At 38.9% G+C, this 18796-nt stretch overlaps 1 protein-coding gene and 1 long non-coding RNA gene across 4 annotated transcripts in view; both read left to right on the top strand.

Annotated features, from left to right (window-relative positions):
- Nucleotides 1–12393, top strand: part of Zcchc2 (zinc finger CCHC-type containing 2) — a 53253-nt gene extending 40860 nt beyond the window's left edge. For 2 of the 3 annotated variants that reach the window (XM_026404634.1, XM_026404633.1), the window contains exons 12-14: nucleotides 3565–3693; nucleotides 7913–9406; nucleotides 10335–12393. In XM_026404634.1, the coding sequence (XP_026260419.1) occupies nucleotides 3565–3693; nucleotides 7913–9406; nucleotides 10335–10402 (1691 nt within the window). In that variant the 3' untranslated portion in view covers nucleotides 10403–12393. The remainder of the gene's footprint in view (nucleotides 1–3564; nucleotides 3694–7912; nucleotides 9407–10334) is intronic. The other variant, XR_003302192.1, reaches the window with a different exon arrangement.
- A 1296-nt stretch (nucleotides 12394–13689) lies between these two features.
- LOC113193861 (uncharacterized) lies at nucleotides 13690–16452 on the top strand. Its single transcript, XR_003302197.1, has 3 exons — nucleotides 13690–13801; nucleotides 14800–15036; nucleotides 15691–16452. It is a non-coding gene; the product is annotated as an uncharacterized LOC113193861 (long non-coding RNA).
- The last annotated feature ends 2344 nt before the right edge of the window (nucleotides 16453–18796 follow it).

Genomic DNA, 18796 nt, shown 5'->3' with positions numbered 1-18796 from the left:
GAGGCATATAGATATTTGTATAGAGAGAATGAATAGTGATGAAAGAAAAATAGGGAGTTCTGCCCCTCTAAACTCTACCTTTTAGAGTCTACAACCATCTGCCAACTCATTGAATTGGCCAAACTGGGAAAAAAGTGGTATGGGAAAAACCCATACTTTATGAGGATCCAGTTCCAGGAACGCACTGCAGCTCTTTATTCTCTGAGAGTCCCTACAGTGATGCAGCTAAGGGCAGGAGGAAAAAGCTAAATAAGGAAAGCAGTAGATGATCTGGAATAAGATATTTCAGTAGATGACTGGAAATCTACCAGGCCTCCCTGTCACTGTTCCCTCCTAGCTTGTTTTCTGCACTGCTACCACATAGACTTTGGGTCATTCTCCTGATGAAATTTCTGTCAGATACACGCCCCTCCAAACCATCATGCTGCCTCAGCTCCCATGGTTTGAGAACTCTTGCTCACCGGAGGAGAGCTGCTGCTTCTTGCCTTTGTAGCCTCCTATTTCCAGAGAAAAAGTTCATAGACATTGACCAGAAGCAGCTGTGGTTGTGGATCTTGTATCCCTTGTTTCTTAGATGTGCTACTTTTCTCAAGCGGAAGTTTTTGCTTTTGTAAATAGGGAATAATGCTGCCACGCTAGGTTATAAGATTAATAATCTATTAACGCATTTTACTGGTACTGAGTACCTAGCTGTTCAGTAATTTAGTTTCTTTTTCCTCTGCTAATAAGTTAGAGGAAAATATACATTTTATAGGTTATTAAGAACTTTGTAACAACATCCAAATTTCAGTTCTTTTTCCCTTTACCAACCATAGAATTTTTGAATAAGCCAAACCTTATTTCATTTTGTCTTGTATATATGTCACTGACTCATATATATTTACATTTACAGTGTTATTATGAATAATGTACACTTTGGACAGCTTGCCTTATTGGTGTCAGTTGTATGTCAATTCAGACTTAAAAAAAAACAACTCTTTATTAATTTCCCTTTGAAATATTAGGGTTCCAAAAAGGAATTATCTTGAGGCATTTGGTAAACTGAAGATATATTTGAAATTTTTTCCCATTATGGAACAAGAACTAATAAAATGTAGATGCTGTACTGGGTCCTTCTGATTAGTAGATTGCTAATATCTTTAAATAAGCAGTATCACTTAAAATATATATTTTTTAAAATTTAGTTTTAAAATTTTGATCCTATTTTGAGTAATAAACCATCCACATCACTAATTCCAAAATAAGAACAGTATAAAGATTCCTCACTGCATTCTTCCATGTTATCTGCTCCCAGGAAGTAATCCATGCTATATAGCTATCTGTGTTTATTTATAGTGTTTCTTTTTTTAAAACTTTGTTTCACTTAAGAGATACATGCATTACTCAGACCATTAAGAACTCTTACTGTTCATCATCATCCCAGTGTTTCTCCTACCCCACTCTGTTGCTGATTATAGCACTAAGAAGTTGGGGATAAATAAAATGTTTGGCCTCTCAGTTTCTTTTACAAGCTTTAGAATGATCTAAAGGTCTTCAACTTCTTAAATAATCCAGAAGATAGATGTGGGTCAAACACCTATGGTTTATATAAATGGTTCTTAACTCTAACAAACCAGTTGTTCAGAATTACCAATAACCAGAATTTTTGTTAGAGTAATAATGTAAAGTATTGTGGTGTTGTTGTTCTGACTTCTTGATCATGTGTAAGACCTTTTTTATCATTTGAAACATGATGGCAAATTTAAAAGTTTGTATCTATTTAAAAGGGCAATTTGTGGCATATTCTTTGACATAATTGTTTCATTCTTCTGTACCTTCTGAATCATGAGAGGATCACATAATTTCTGATCATAAAAGTTCCCAAGGTTCTGCACAAGTCTGAGCACTTTCTGAATCATCAGAAAGAAAAAATGCTTTTATTGCAATGAATTCCTATATTTAGTTCTTTGAAAACTGCAGTTTAATTTATGGCAATTTGATAATTAGAATATTCACTAGCAAGTACAATGTAAAGGAAATTATGTTATAAATCTCATTTAGAGACAGTGAACTATTCATTTTGTTACCTGCTGACTTTGAAGTATTTATATGCAGATTTTCCATATATATTCCATCATTTATAGGTTTCGTTTTCATGAGTCCAATTTAATGCAAAGTTGTTTAGCCACTATGGCACATTCGATTGTCTTTCAATCTTTGGTGTTGGCTTGACTTGAATCCATTTTTTTTAGACAAGTTATAACTAATAATTCAGAGAGCCTGTTATTATGTATAAACATGTCAGATTGCTTTTTTTTGTAAAATTATTACCTGCCCATATAATCATCTGCCACTTTTCTTGTAGCCCAATGAAGTTTTGTAAATTTTTTCCTTGGCAATTTGCTGTTTAAGTTATCATCCAGAAGGAATTAGCTGCATGTACATTCATAATGCCCTTATTTTTCTTCAAAATTCATCCAACATTTGAGTGGCTGGGCTAGGCTAGATCATCTGGGAACAGTCTTAACACTGTTATAAATGGATCTACTTAAAAAGATGCAAGGTAGTCAACTAAATTGCCCTTTACACAAATAGTGTCTTTTTTCTGACACAACGTTTTGCCAAGTAATTAATAACCATTATCTTTGGTTCCACCAGGTTGCCACAGAAATGATTTGCTCATCTGTAGTTCTTAAGAATACTCTGGAGTTGCTCATATGGGGATTTATACACTAAACATGTATTTTGTATTTGCTGTAAGGTAGAAACTATGCAGGCCATTAGGTTTATAGAAATGAATAGGACAGTTCCCTAAGCCTGGCTAGTATATGAATGTCTAATACCAGCTACACCAGTTATCTTTCCTTATGTGTCTCAAACGGATATAGCTAGTTGATTATGGAGAATCTATACCCACTCCTATCCCTGATATAGCCCTGGCCTTTGGGTGAAATTTAGGGGCTACCTAGTCTACTAGATGGGAAGTTTTTTTTATTTTTTTAAGTAATGGGGCCTTGTAATTTTTACTGAATAGGCTTTCTGGAAGTCTACTCTGTTCTTAAAAGGACTTTCTGACAAGCTATGAGAAATTATCATATCTATACTTAGAACGTGGCTCAAAGTGGTATTATTGGGCTGAGGTTGTGGCTCAGTGGTAGAGCACTTGCCTAGCACATGTGAGGCAATGGGTTCAATCCTCAGCAACACATACATACATACATTCATACATATATACATACATACATAAATGAAGTTATTGTGTCCTTCTATAACTTAAAAAAAAAATTTAAGTGGTATTATTGGATAGACCCTACAAAAATCTACAGAGAACCTTAAATTCTGATTTTTTTGTGTGTGTCCATAGATTGACTTGTTCTTTTATGCCTTTTTAAGAGTATGTTTATTAGTTATTTTCAGTTAAAACAGTCACTTAAGATAAATTTTTACCTAGGTCAAAGATCAACTTTTTAAGTAGGAAAACTGAAAAACATACATTTATAGCTACATATAATTTCTAATGATTTAATTTGAAATTTAATGTAACTACTTAACATGATTTTTTTAAAGTAGAATTATTATTTTTAGATGTGAATTTGGACATTGGATCTGGACATGACACATGTGGAGAAACATCTTCAGAGAGTTACAGTTCTCCGTCTAGTCCACGACATGATGGAAGAGAAAGTTTTGAAAGTGAAGAAGAAAAAGACAGAGGTTTGCTTTTAGGATGGGATAATAGAGAGAGGTGGGGTGGAGGGAAATTTTTATTTTCTCTTACAAAGAATTTTTTGTCCCTATAAACCCCATTATCAAGTTTAAATTTGTTATGAAGGAGATGTTAAAAACCATTGCCTTAGACTTTCCTAGCAATGTTGATTTTATAGATTTATTTCACTGCACATGAAATTGAATAGAAGACAGGATCATAACAATATGTAGTGTTTAAAAATTAAAATTGTGTGTTAGATGCACATGTATTTATACTTCTAATGTTTTTATGTTTGATTCTTTTACCATAAGATGTCCTTCTTAGTCTCTAGTAACAATTTTTGTCACAGTCTCTTTTGTCTGATAATGATATGGCCACTCCAGGTCTTTTGGAAGTACTACTTGCACAGTACCTATTTTTAATTCTTTTAATTTAAACCTATGTGTGAGTTTATTTATTTATTAATTTATTCATACATACATACATACATACCAGGAATTGAACCCGGGGTGCTTAACCACTGAGCCACATACCGAGCCCTTTATATATTATATTTGGAGACAGAGTCTCACTAAGTTGCTTAGGTCCTTGCTGAGTTGTTAAGGCTGGTTTTGAACTCCTGATTGTCCTACCTCAGCCTCCCAAGACACTGGGATTACAGGTGTGCACCACCCTATTTTTCTTTAAATCTGAAATGTGTTTCTTGCATACAATGTAGCACTTAATTAATGGTTTTTATCCATTTTGTTGATCTTTATCATTTGATCTGAGTTTTTAGTCCACTTATGTTTAATATAAATACTGATAAGATAGTTAACAATTGCCATTTTACTATTTGTTTTCTCTGTGTATTACATTTTCATTTCCTCCTTGCACAGATACTCAGCCAGCCAACAGTGAGAACTTGAAGACTTCTTGGGTCTTTTCTGGGAATCTACATAGCCCATAGGCATGAGCATAGCTTTCTACCATTCCCAGTAATATGTGAAAGCTTTTCAAAGCCTCCTGTGGACATTTCATTCCCCAGTTTTTCAGTTTTAATGACTTTTTGGTTAGTTTCCTGTTAGCCCCAACTGGTAACTGCCTCAGGCAGCCACATTGTTAAGTAGTTACCACTAATAAATTATGACACATGTCCTGTAGATAAGAGACCATTTAACACCGAGTGAGTACTAGTTGCACAGACAAGTCACACATTGACAGTTTTTTAGTGATGGGGCTTTGGAGGAACACCAAACATAGGTTCTTTCTAGAGATGGCTATGCTACTAGTTTTTCTACCAACCATAATTGAGGGCCTATTAATCTACAGGGCTATTTCAGAGCTGGAGAAAGAGATGGGATTAGGGTAGGGCAAAGTAAAAGGCCATAAATCTTTCTGTTATGAGATTCAGCTATTTTTTCCCCCCTTGGGTAAATGTTCCTCAGATTGCCGCAAGCCTTTTAGTTAATTTCCATGGTTCTAAAAAGGTTCAATAGTTTTTACAGTGGTTCTTATTGCTTTTATATAGTGGGTCATTGGAATTTCTTAGTCTACCATTCTGGTTTGAAAGTAAGATCTTAAAAAAACACATTAAATAGAGGATGTCATTCTTTGTAAAGGGGTGGCTGCTGGGGTTGAACCTAGGGTTGCTTTACCACTGAGCTGCATTGCCCCATCCCTTTTTATTTCTTATTTTGAGATGAGGTCTCGTGAAGTTGCCCAGGTGGCCTTGAACTTGGTCTCCTGAGCAGCTAGGATTATAAGTGCACCTCCACACCTGGCTGAGGATGTTGTTATTTTTATACATGCTGGCAACCTCTAATTATTAACATCTTGGTCCTAGGGTGTAACCCCTACTGGGGTGGGGGAGCAAATTCAAGTGATTTCTCTGTGGTTATCCTTAGATCCACTGTTTTAAAAAGCTAAGTCCTTTCTTGTTTGAGCAGTGTGTAGTTCTCTGGGACCTTAGCTTCTATATTGCTGGTCCAGTCATGTCTTAGGAGCTATGCTGTGGTGTTGTGATTCTACCACTGGTTCTATTAATCTGAGTCAATATTGTACTTCTGTTCTGCAGCTTCCTCACAAAAGAACAAAATGAAAATAATTTCACAGAGCTATAAGAGAAATTTTTATGTCTTCCCCAAAATAGACAAACTTTTATTATGTTTCATTGCATACTGTGTTTGGTTCTGTTGATTGTACAAATAATTTTGTGATTCTTTAGCCCACTCATCAGATTTGACTTGGTTGTCAGATACTTGGGTAACTTTGTAGCATTCCTTTCCTGTCAACAGATAGTGTAAATCAGTTGGCCTGTGTGAAGGAACATGGCCTTTTTCTTATAGGCTCAGTTGTTAACAAATAAAAATATGAGCCTTTCTTAAATGAAAGAATCACTTAGGGCTCTCTGTACCCAGGGGAAATATACATTGTGATAGAGAGTTTTGATCATTTTTAGAAGCTTTAAGTACATGCAAAGGTTGCTTTAAAAATTATGTGCCTTTGTTCTTTCTGTTGGTCATAGTGGAGTTTTGCTTGAAACTATGTTTTCCAAAGTCAGTATAAAAGAGGAATAAGGCCTAATCTAAATATCTAGATGAGTCTTTACAATGCTCAGAAAACTACTTGGGACCATTTAAAATCATGGGACCATTTGCTATGACTTAAGAAAATTTAAACAAAGCTTAGTTCATACAGAAATTTCACTGACCGGTCCAGCTTCTTTTGAACTTCATTTTTGCCCTTAAATCTGCTGATGGGATAATGTTGATATAATGCCTCAAATAGGTTCTTGATTTGGGGAAACTCTTTGCTTTGCAAAGCTTGGTAAGAAATACCCCAATTATTAACTAGTTAGGGGATATTTTTGCTAGGACCATTCATTCACTAATTGAATGTTTTCTCTAATATAAATTAAAGTATTAAAGTTAATAACACTTTTGACATTCTCTGTCATTAAGTACCAAGTGCAATTCAGCTTATGTTTATGAACAGAAAGTTTTTTAAATGGGCACTACATGTAATTGAATGGTCCGTGTATGCATCAATGCAATATCTGGGCTCATGATGTTTAAGCATTGTGAATTCAATATCATCTTTTGCTCCCCTTATACCAAAAGCCTGGAAATCTAGGAATCTAGACTAAATATTTCTGTATGTAAGCATAAAAGTGATGCTATACAGTATAGTTTTGTATCTGCCAGTTTTCTGTTTTGATTTTGGGGAAATGGCAGTACATCCATATTTGCCTTGTTTCTTGTGTTGTAGAATATTCATTTTATGACTAATAATGGCTTTAAATTTTCTTTTCTCCATTGAAATAGTAGCCTGGCACGGTGGCACATGCCTGTAATCCCAGCAACTTGGAAGCTAGAGCCAGGAGGATTGCAATTTCAAAGGCCAGCCTGTGCAACTTAGCAAGACCGTGTCTCAAAAATTAAAAGGGCTTGGGATGGAGCTCAGTGTTAAAGCACGCTTGGGTTCAATCCCTAGTGAAACACACACACACACACACACAAAGAAATATACAGTAGCAAGAGTATTCTTTAAAAACTCTTTAATTCTCTACCTTTAGATGTTTGAGTTAAATATTTTCTTGATTGAGGTCATTTAAAAAATAATCATTTAGGGCTGGGGATATAGCTTAGTTGGTAGAGTGTTTGCCTAGCATGTACAAAGCCCTGGGTTCAAAAAAAAAAAAAATTTTATCTGAGACAAACTGAAGATCTTGGGTTTGACAGTGCAGAATGTGAAAAAAGTAGATTGCCTAAAACTGATTTAAGGTTAAAAATAGCTAATACTTTTCTTAGTAATAAGGTGGTAGTAAATAAATGTCTGCATTTTATACTGGGCTTCATTCAGTCTCCAAATAACCTTTTGTTTTATTATTTTGCTTATATCTCCATATTTTAAAAATAAATCCATAGAAAGACAAAATGTTTTTAAAAGGTCATTTTGGATAGTCAGAACAGGTGATAGAGGGACATATTTTATACTTCAGAGCTAACATTAGATATACTTAATTTTTATTTCTATCAAGAAAGATTTAATGGGCTGGGGTTGTAGCTCAGTGGTAGAGCACTTGCCTAGCACATGTGAGGCACTGGGTTCGAACCTCAGTACTACATAAAAAAATAAATAAACAAAATAAGGGTGTTGTGTCCATGTACAACTAAAAATATATTTTTTTAAAAGATTCCAGTTATGCTTGGGTTAATATATATTTGTATTTGTTTTCTTTAGACTCAGACAGCAATTCTGAGGATTCTGGGAATCCGTCAACAACCAGGTTTGCAGGTTATAGTTCTGTCAACCAGACTGTCACTGCCAAGCCACCTGTTCAGATCGCTTCACTAGGAAATGAGAATGGAAACCTTTTAGAAGATCCCTTGAACTCGCCCAAGTATCCACATATTCCTTTTATGCCAACTTTACACTGTGTCATGCACAACGGTGCCCAGAAGTCTGAAGTTGTCATTCCTCCACCCAAATCTGCAGATGGCAAAACAATAGGGATGCTTGTTCCTAGTCCTGTTGCTATTTCTGCAATAAGGGAATCCACAAATTCAACCCCTGTTGGACTCCTAGGGCCAACAGCTTCTACTGGAGAATCAGAGAAACACCTTGAATTGCTGGCTTCCCCTTTACCTATTCCATCAACCTTCCTTCCACACAGTAGTACTCCTGCTTTGCACCTAACATTTCAGAGGCTAAAATTGCCACCACCACAGGGATCTTCTGAGAGTTGCACAGTTAATATCCCACAACAACCAACTGGAAGTCTGAACATCGGATCACCAAACACTGCCTTTATTCCTGTTCATAACCCAGGTAGTTTTCCAGGATCTCCTGTGGCTACTACAGACCCCATCACAAAATCTGCATCCCAAGTGGTAGGACTAAATCAAATGGTGCCTCAAATTGAGGGAAACACAGGGACAGTCCCTCAGCCTACCAATGTGAAGGTAGTTCTTCCAGCAGCTGGTCTCTCAGCTGCACAGCCACCAGCTTCCTACACCTTGCCAGGCTCTCCCCTTGCTGCCAGTGTGTTACCCACCCCGAATTCCAATGTGCTCAACACAACAGCCACTTCTGCCCAGCCAGCAAGTGCAGGCATCAGCCAGGCCCAGTCCACTGTTCCTCCTGCAGTTCCTACCCACACCCCAGGCCCTGCCCCAAGCCCAAGCCCAGCTTTGACACACAGTACTGCGCAGAGTGAGAGCACATCCTACATCAGTGCTGTGGGGAACACGAACTCTAATGGCACAATAGTGCCACCACAGCAGATGGGCTCGGGTCCTTGTGGTTCTTGTGGGCGAAGGTGCAGCTGTGGGACCAACGGAAACCTTCAGCTAAATAGTTACTATTATCCCAATCCAATGCCTGGACCAATGTACCGAGTCCCGTCGTTCTTCACTCTGCCATCCATTTGCAATGGCAGCTACCTCAACCAAGCACATCAGAGCAATGGAAACCAACTTCCTTTTTTTCTGCCTCAGACTCCATATGCAAATGGACTGGTGCATGACCCAGTCATGGGGAGCCAAGCCAACTATGGCATGCAACAAATGGCAGGATTTGGGAGATTCTATCCCGTATATCCAGCACCCAATGTAGTTGCCAACACCAGTGGTTCGGGGCCCAAGAAGAATGGGAATGTCTCATGTTACAATTGTGGTGTAAGCGGACACTATGCACAGGACTGTAAGCAGTCATCCATGGAGGCCAATCAACAAGGTAATCACAATAACACCCAGAGGACTTGTTTTTGAATTCACCTGTTTCTCCTTCCTTCCTTTTCTTGATCATGTGATTCTGTTGTAGCAGAAAGATCTGTTTGTGTGTTCATTTACAGATGTGTTTTCAGTGACAAATTATAAATTGCAACCAGAAAAACCTAGTATAGACCCAGGTCACACAGAACCCAAGGAAGGTCAAAGGAATTTATTTCCCAATTAAGGAATAAACTCTAAAGGCACTTTTCAAGGAATATAGCAGGAATTTGAATTATATAATGTTAAATCTCTTACCTATGGCACTTTTTTAAAAAAACTACAATCCTATTTCAAAGAGTAAGCAAAAATGTTTAATACTGAAAAACTAGAAAATAAGCTAGTCATCTGACATGTAAGGTTTTTAGTAACTGTTCAATAGCTGCGTAACCAGCTGACCTCGTGTGTATACCCAACAAATGTCTAAGAAAAAGAAATTCAGATTCTTCTGCATTTTAGAGCAACAAAATAAACTTTAGTTTGGGAATAAGGGAAGTAGATCTAAGTTTAATGTTACTACCACCTAAATGAAGGAAATGTGCTTATGCAAGTAATGAGTAAGATACAAAATTCGGTGTTGACCTCCAACCATTCTCTTTTACTTGCATTTGGCCTTTATCATTTTACCATATCTTACTCAGAACAAAAGTCTTGATTTGGGAGTATATCTATTTGGTATTCTTAAAGCAAGATCAAGTTTGATGGCTTTAGGTTGAACTTAAAGCACAAGCTTCATATTATTATTTTTTTATAAATAATTTATTTGCCATTTTGGAGTGGTATTAATGCTTAGAAAAGTGCCTTCTGAAGAGCATGCCCATTTGATATCTTGTAGTGGTTTGTGATGCGTGTCGTTAAAAGCGGTGACTTAGCAGTTCTCTTTCCCGTTTTAGGCACTTACAGACTGAGATACGCACCTCCCCTCCCCCCTTCTAATGATACGTTGGATTCTGCAGACTGAAACAAGTAAAGCTTGCCTACTTAATACACTCAAGTGTGGGGAGTCATGGGGTTTGGAGGGGAGGAAAGGAAAGGTATTTTGTTTGTTTCTTTGTCTATACATTTCCTAGATTTCTATGCAGTTGGGAGTTTTTATTTCTCTTGTACCAATGTCCAAAATAAGAAAGAATGCAATGCTTCTGAGCCTCTGGTCTCCTGGTTCAACAACAGGCTTATATGTATGATACATGTAACTTAAACTTCAGACAAACTATCAAAAGGAAAATGTTGATGCGTGCTTTTTTTTACACTGAATACTTGCTGTGTGCAATGTTTACTGAATCTTTAAAACTGTGTATTTGACCTTTTTTTACAACACTGGTGACAGTCATATGGTTTTGAAAAAAAAAAAGAAACTGCTTCTTCCCCAGCTTTTCTCACTCTCACCCTAAACTACACTGCTCTGGCCAGCCACCCTTGCCCTTTCCCTGGCCTGCGGCACGAGTGCCTGGCAGTGTACTTGTCCACATTTCTGTAAACTGCTCTGCATATAAAGGAAGGGTAAAACTTTTCACCTTAATCCTACATGAGAAGTTAAATTCCCAAGATAGTATGTATATATGTAATAAACAGCATCACACAAATACATATATGCAGTGCTTGTTGTCCAAATAAACATGAAAATAAGTGGGAGCAAGAGGAAGAAGTCAAACCATATGAAGCTGAAAGATATGACCTATGGACAGAAAGCTTTTTCTTAAAAAAAAAAAAAAAGAGAAAAGAAAAAGAAAACATCTCTCTCCTTTCATCATACTTTTCTAGCCTGTTGCTTCAGAGAGACACAAAGTGAACACACTGGTGTGAATGTCATTCTCTGTGTGCTTGTGTTTGTGATGAAAGTCGACAGCCAGTTCTACTCGTCGTCTACCACCATGTCCTGCTCAAAGACACTACTTGAGTAAAGATTTCTTCTTTTGCTATACCAACTGTTACAGTGTTACGTTGTGTTTAAAATGTGTGTGGTTTATTGCAATCCGAACAGAAGCTATGGGTTTCTACAAAAAAAGTCAGGTATTTGTTCCCTAACCTGTCTCTCGTAGCAAAGTCACTTTTATAAACGTTTACCACTATGCTTGATTATAATGTGAAAGACTGAATTCTGAGTGTGTTAAGATGGTATTAATCATGTCAGTGTCATGTCACTAAGTTTAATGCTGCTGTTTAAAAAAAAATTTTTTTAAAGCCAATCTATGTACTAAATTGCTTCCAGGTAATTTTTGATTTCCTAAAGTGCACTGAGGTTATCTGGAAGATTGGGTGTATTTTTTGGTGACTGCTGCATTCAACAGCAATGAACAACTACCACTGTATAGTCATAGGTTTAAGGGTGGGGGGTTTTGTTTTCCCATTCCTCAGTACAGAGCAGAAATGATAGATTTTTGTGTGTGGAATAACGTTGGTATGCAGCAGAGGAACTTAAATATTTGGTCTTGGTTCAGAAGCCTAACAGATTGCTAGACAAAAGAAAAAACTTGAAGAAAAAGAAGCTTAATTTAATGCTTCATAAGTAGCATTTATATTTATAGCACCAATGTACATTTTGAAACTTTCAGGGGTGGGAGTTATGGGGAAGGGGTTATAAAGGGGTAGATGAAAGCTTTAATTTAGAAAGAAAAAAGTTCGAGTAAAGGAAATTATTTTGATTAAATATATTTTATTTGATCTGGGTATTTTTGGACCACATTATTAAATTAATTGTTAAGCTGCAGTTGGGTTGTTCAGGTGAGGGTGTTGATACGCCACGTGTGAGCACGTTGGGAATCACTTGCCAGTTGTACTTTATGGAGCTTATTTTATGATTTAAAATACTGTACTGTACATAGGAGGTGTGTTACCTTCTCCTTATTTGTATGTTTACCATATACTTTGATATTTGAAATGTTATGTACTGGAAAGGCCACTTATATTTCTAGAACAGATTGGATTTTATGCAACCTTTTTTCCTTGAATTAACAGCAATAAAAAAATGAAAAACAGCTTAAGAATTGTGCCTTATTGCCAATTTTGTAAAAATTAAAGGTAGGATATTATACATGGTGATTTTTTTTCTTTTCTTTTTTTTTTTTTTTCCGGATCAACTAACCCATTTCCCTGTATCATGGACAGTGAATCCCAAGGTCATTTATCACTTATCATCTGGATGTTCTTCACTCTTCCCCCAAGTGACCTTAGGTCATCTGTGTGATTACTGAAAAAAGGGAGACTTCTTTCTGTCTCTGCTGAGCACACACTGTGTGCCAGGGCTACAGTGGCAGACAGCAAAGTCCTGTCAGCCTCGAGCTTGGCTTCCTGGTTTAGGGCCTCCCTCACTGGAAGTATGAAGGACCTAATGTACTTCCTCAGATTTTTTTGGTTTTGTTTTTTCAACCTGGGAACTACCTTGGTTCAGTATTGAATGTCGAAACAATTGGTTCTCTCTCCTATCATCCAATCTCGAGTCAAAGTTTTAAACCATCTATAAGATCTAAGACACCAGTGGGAGCCAGTCAGTGTGCTATTGCTCTGCCTGAGCCCTCAGTATGGCCCCATGCCTCAGCGTTCAGCAAGGTGGTGGACACTCAGAAGGGCCAGGCCCCAGGACACTGGATTGTTTTCTGTAGCCACCTTGTGAGTGTTCCCTTTGTAACCAGGCAGTTGAAAGGATTTGATTGTTTACAGACAGCAACTTTTCCCTTTAGCAGATAAATGTACACCTGAATGTAATAGGTGAGTCTTGAACCCACAAAATTACAAGAATGTCTCCAATGTCCTCACTTGTGCTCCTTGCCTGTCCCCTCTCTCCCCACTACACTAAGGTAATGGCTGCTTTAAATTATATTATTCCTTTGCTTTTGTCTGTTTTCTCGCCTCTGATATTTCCCCTAAAATATACAGCTTATTTTTGCTTTCCTTGAGCTTTATAAAAAGGGTACCTTTCCATACCTCATCTTCTGAGGCTGGCTCTATTTATCTAGTTTTATGTCCCAATGTAATGTTCCTCATGTTTATTCATTTTGCTACCTTAAAATGTTCTTTTGGTGGCAGGAGGAGAATATGAAACAGTTTATCTGTCATTCTGTCAACTGACATTTGGGTGTTTTTCATTTTTTTTCTATTTATGAGCAGGGCTGCTAGGAACATTCTTATATTCTTGAAGTATGCAGGAGTTTGTTAGGGTGCACATCTAAGCAGTCACTGGACATTCAGATGCTCAGTTTTCCAAGATTTTCTGTATTGTTTTCCAAGTGATTTCATACTCATACCAGCAGTGTACCAGAGACTCCTGAATCCATATCCTGACACCCTCCCAAGATGATGTCATAGAGCTATGGAAGACCAGGACAGGGATGTGCAACCAGAAGATGTTGGCCCCACAGGGGAGGTGAGTCTGGAGGCCAGGACAGTGTGAGCAGGGTTAGTGGTCACCACATGGGAAAGGAGACATAAAACAGGCAGTTGTATGTAACACAAATGGCAGTAGTGTGTGGTTGGGGAGGTGGGGGGAGAGAGCAATACATTAATAAGGAGAATGTATTAAGAGATTTGTGGGTGCAGTTGATAAAATAAGGTTGGAATGGAGAATTTAGAATTGATAGAATAAAAAATAGGAAGTTACCAAGTTGTAAGTAATGGAAAAACATTAACTATGGTATTTGAGGAAGTCGTTGAGTGGTTGAAGAAAGAAAGCCTGGAAATTCAGAAAATGGGTAGCATGAGGCAGTGGTCCCGACTAGAGTTGGCAGTGGGAACAGGCCCTCTAAGCTTGAGCACTGGCATAGTGAAGTCAGTTTAGAAAAGGTTGGATACCAGGAGAAGGAACCTTGGGCCCCTGAGCTTCGTTTTCCCTGGATGTAAAATGAGATGGCTTATTTTAAATCATGTCTGTGACGATTAAATGCCATAATAAATAGGAAAGGCCCAACTTAATAAAATAGCACCGAGGAGGCACTCAGATGTGTGCCCAATCAAATTTTGATGAACAGAAAATTCCATCCACTTCCTGTTTTAGAAGATGGAAAGAGTGTGGCAAAGAATGTGGGCCTAAGAGTGAAGATGATGGCTTTTTGGGTGGTGAGAGGCTTCGTAAATAAAGTTCTTCATTCTGTTAGGGTCAGTTAACTCTGCTCCATTCTCTCATTAAAAATTCCTTTCTCTCGAAGATTTAATCTAGTCGGAGAGTTTGCCACTTAGTAGCAGCATGGGCTGTATATACATGGCCAAGTCATCCCATCCTGATTACTCCATGCCAAAGTAAAATCAATCCATCATAAGGCAAATCCACATTTTTTTTTTACATAAATGCTACAAATCAAATTTTTCTGAGAAGGTTCTAAAGAGATTAAAGCACAGTGTAAAATATCTTTCTTCTCTTTTTAACAGGAACCATCTAGTACTTACAAGCATCATCATTTGAGCTTGGAAGACACCTCTTTTCAATTCTGCATGCTGATGACAAAAGCATTCTAAGGTTGAGGCAGTGAAGCCACATGGAGGCAAGCTGCGACAGTAGTTCAACCCCACCACAACCCTTCTGTAATCTTTTCTGGAAAGAAGAAAATGTCAACTCCCCATCCCACAAAAAAGGGTCCATTTATTTTCAGAGAAATGAGTTTTGAGGTGTGTGCTCTGACTTGAAACAGGGTCACTGCATTCCTTCAGCTTCAAGGGGTGAGGCCCACTGTGATGAGAAGGAGGGGCTCCAGGGACTCAGCTGAGCAGCAGGTGTTTCAGCTGCAGTACTATTGACCCTTCAACATGACCCTGAACAGAGAGGGCAGGCCATGTTGTGCAACCTTGTCCTCCAGGTACCCCAGTAACATTGACTTGCACAGTTTGTATTCCTAAGGTCAATCTAGCATCAATATTTTGTTATCACTATGTACAAATCACAGCTGTTGGGTTTATACATGCAAAGTTATATAATTCCTAAGTGCTGTCTTTTTTTTTTAAAAAACACGCCCTCTCTGTTGGAATATAGGTACACGTGCATGATTTTTTTTTTTTTTTTTTTTTTTTTGGCATAAACATTTATCAGCCTTGGAACACAGGGATGTTAGACTTCTCTCCGGTTCTGGAAAATGCAGCACATCACACTCCAGGGGACCAACGACTGTTCCCTCCCACAGTCACAGCTCCATCTGCAGTGACTGCTGGACTTGGTCACCAGAAGCTCTTCATCCCAAAATTCTGTTTCTTTGAAATTGGTGGGTGGGAGGTGGGGTGAGGTGGGGCTTGGATGCTTCTACATCGTTTTTCTCTTTCCTCTTGCAGCTCCAGTTTGATCCATTGTGGAAGGTCTCAGCCAGCCTCTCACCAGAAGAAATTGCTGATTGGAAAGCAGTGCCACCTGGTGAGAGACAAGGACAGTGCAAGCAAACAGACGTTATTTCCTACTGACCTAATTTAGAGAAAATTAAGCGTTAGAGAGAAAACATTTATGATTGTTAAGTCTGTGCCAAGATCTTTAAAGAATGCAGGCAGCTGGCCATAAAATCAATTTGAATAGTCTCTCTGAGCCATTGTGATCCCAGTGGTGTAGAAAGTATATAAACATCCCAAAGGCATTGATAGTACTTTACAGTTTGCATTGCACTTTCTTCTGTGTTCATTTGGTCACCACACCTGTGAAGGGGATGGGAGCTTCCTGTCTGTCTGACAGGTTAAGGATTCAGGGTTCAGGGAGATCAAGTGGTGCAGACAACACCAGTGATGAAGGCTGGACCCCCAACTTCAATTTAATGCTCACCTGCCCCCACATCTGCTTCTTTACTGGAACGAGTGCAGTGACTTTTAAAGCTGTAGGACCCACAGAACTAACAGCCTCTGGATTCCTAAGAGAGGGCTGGGCCACATCCTAATCAAGTAGGGTGTCTCTGAAGGGTGTCTTCAAATGGTTATGGGGAAATTTCCAGAATTAGGAAACCTTAGGTCTTTCAGAACTGGACTTTAAGCATTTATCCATCTCAGGTAAATTCAAGGATTATCAGTGCTGTCTATATTGAAGATTTAAACATGCACAGATACCCTCTGTTGGGAAACAGCTTGTCTCTACATAGGTTTTTATTATCCCTGTGTGTCTTAAGCATGCAGTGATGATCCCATTAGTTGGAAGACTTCAGAAATGAAGCGGTGGTGCAAGCAGAAAGAAAAAGTACTGATACCATAAAGCTCCAACATTCACATACGTTTTTCCCAAGCACCTTTCTATCCACCCACCTCCCAAAGAAAATACTCTGAAGCAAAGAATGATGGTGGAAGTAGCCCTCATGAAGAAACAGTAACAATCACCCAAGCAGCTTGTTGAGTGCTAAGAGTGCCACCAGATGACTTAATAGTTAATGAAAAGCTCCTCTTTGCTAGCATGTCGAAGTTAGGTCATAGTCATTATATGAAATTGACTCATTCTGAGTGCCTTCATAAAAATCAGCTTTTACAAGAAGAGGCAGTATGACTTGTGATTTTGTTCCCAAACCCTACCCACTCAAATGTGACCTTTCTCAGGCTGATTTACAGAATGGGCATAATAACACGTTGTGGAGTAGTTGCAAGGATTAAATCTGCCAAGTATATAAGCACTAAATGTCTGACACATAGTAGGCTCTTAATGTGTGTGTGTGTGTGTGTACACACTGGGAATCAAACCTAGGGCCTCACACATGCTAGGCAAGGGCTCCACCACTGAGCTGTGCCTCCTTCCCCCCCACACACACACACACCCACGTCTCCTCAGTGAATTTGTAAAGGTAGGTGTCACTTGAATGTCGATGATAGGCCATTCACTGGGCTCATTTCAGCCTCATAATATCCCTGTGAGGTAGGTGCTGCACCCCATATTATAGTTAGGGATCTTTGGGCACAAAGATTAACAGCTAAGTGTCCAAGGGCACAGAGCAGTTAAGCCCAGGTGGGGTGGCTTTAGGCTGCTGCTCCACATATCCCTTGTGTCAGGTTTTATCTGTAATGGGGTACAGTCAGCCTTGCACTGGAATCCGGCAGGCCCTGCCTTGGACATCATCATCTGGAACAACTGGCTTTCCTGGGTCTTTCATCTCATCTGAAAGCTACATGGATCTCTGAAGTCCCCTAGAGTTCCAAAGTTCTGTGATTTGAAGCTTGCTTATTCACTTTAAATTATTTTTCAAGATTTGTAATTCTTTAGCTTCTTTTTGTTTTGATGGAATTGAAGTCCTCTTCTGGTGTGGTCAGGAACACAAACCCCAACTCTGTTAAGGGCTGTGAGACAGGACAGTGTGTTCAGGCCTTGAGAGAAAACTGAAATTAGCCAGTCGGTCACTAGGTGGCAGCATAAGCAAAGCGCCAGCTGCACTTGGCTGTCAGCTGCTGGAGCAGTTTCGGTTCCATCTTCATTTTGCTCTTCACTGCTGTATTGATATAGTTTTCATGGGGGCGGGCTGGGGGGTGGCCAGTTAAACAGTGCTCATAAATATGAATCATGCTGAAGGATGTGGGGCTCCGGAAATTATATGAAGTTTTGGAACACAAGTACTGCTTTTGCCCTGTAACATCCAAGTTGAATAGTTGTGACAAACAAGGTGTGGCCCTCAAAGCCTAAAATGTTTACTGCCTCTCCCTTTACAGGAAGTAAAAACTCACCAATCCCTGACATCTTCCTTAAGAGGCACTTCTCATTGTCTTTAAAGTCCTATTCTGTGATTAGGAATTTGCACTCTCCTTTTTGGTAGTGTTTTCTTAGCACAAAAACAGCGTTGCTTAAGTTACTGGTACTTGCAAACATTAGCTGGGAGCACAGCCTAGTGAGGGCCACCGCCAGCTACATCATAGTAACATGCCCGAAGTTCACCAAGATGAGAGGTTAATGCTGCCTGCGGAAAATTGCCAAGGATTTCCAAAGGACACATCGTGTGCCAAAAGAAAGAAGGGAAATTTTTCCTTAAGAGTGGGGGAAAATGGCATCATCAAAACTCATTATGGGATATATCCAGTAGGGGGATGAGAATCTAGAGAGCACTGGCAAGAACCAGGAAGAAGCAGGCCTGGGTGTGGGTGCCAGACAGGTGAGAGTGGGAAGTGGTTGCAGATCCTCCTTAACCAAAAGGAGCCAAGAGAAGTAGGGATTTGGAGGGTTTGTGTTTGTTTTGTTCTTTGGCACTAGGGATTGAACCCAGAAGTGCTGAGCTACTCCAGGTCCTTTTTTTTATTCTGAGACAGGGTCTTGCTAAGTTACGGAAACTGGCCTCAAACTTGTGATCCTGCCTCAGACTCCCAAGTCACTGAGATTATGGGTGTGAGCCATTGTGTCTAGCTAAGAAATAGGTTTGGAAGAGAAAGACACAAGTTCTGCTTAGCTGTTAGGTCAGCAGTGCTTCTGAAAGTGTTTGGGTCACCTCATCTGAAG

The sequence above is a fragment of the Urocitellus parryii genome, chromosome 13 (genome assembly GCF_045843805.1).
Source record: "Urocitellus parryii isolate mUroPar1 chromosome 13, mUroPar1.hap1, whole genome shotgun sequence".
In the NCBI taxonomy this organism is placed as follows: domain Eukaryota; kingdom Metazoa; phylum Chordata; class Mammalia; order Rodentia; family Sciuridae; genus Urocitellus; species Urocitellus parryii.
This window is presented reverse-complemented; position numbering and strand designations above follow the sequence as displayed.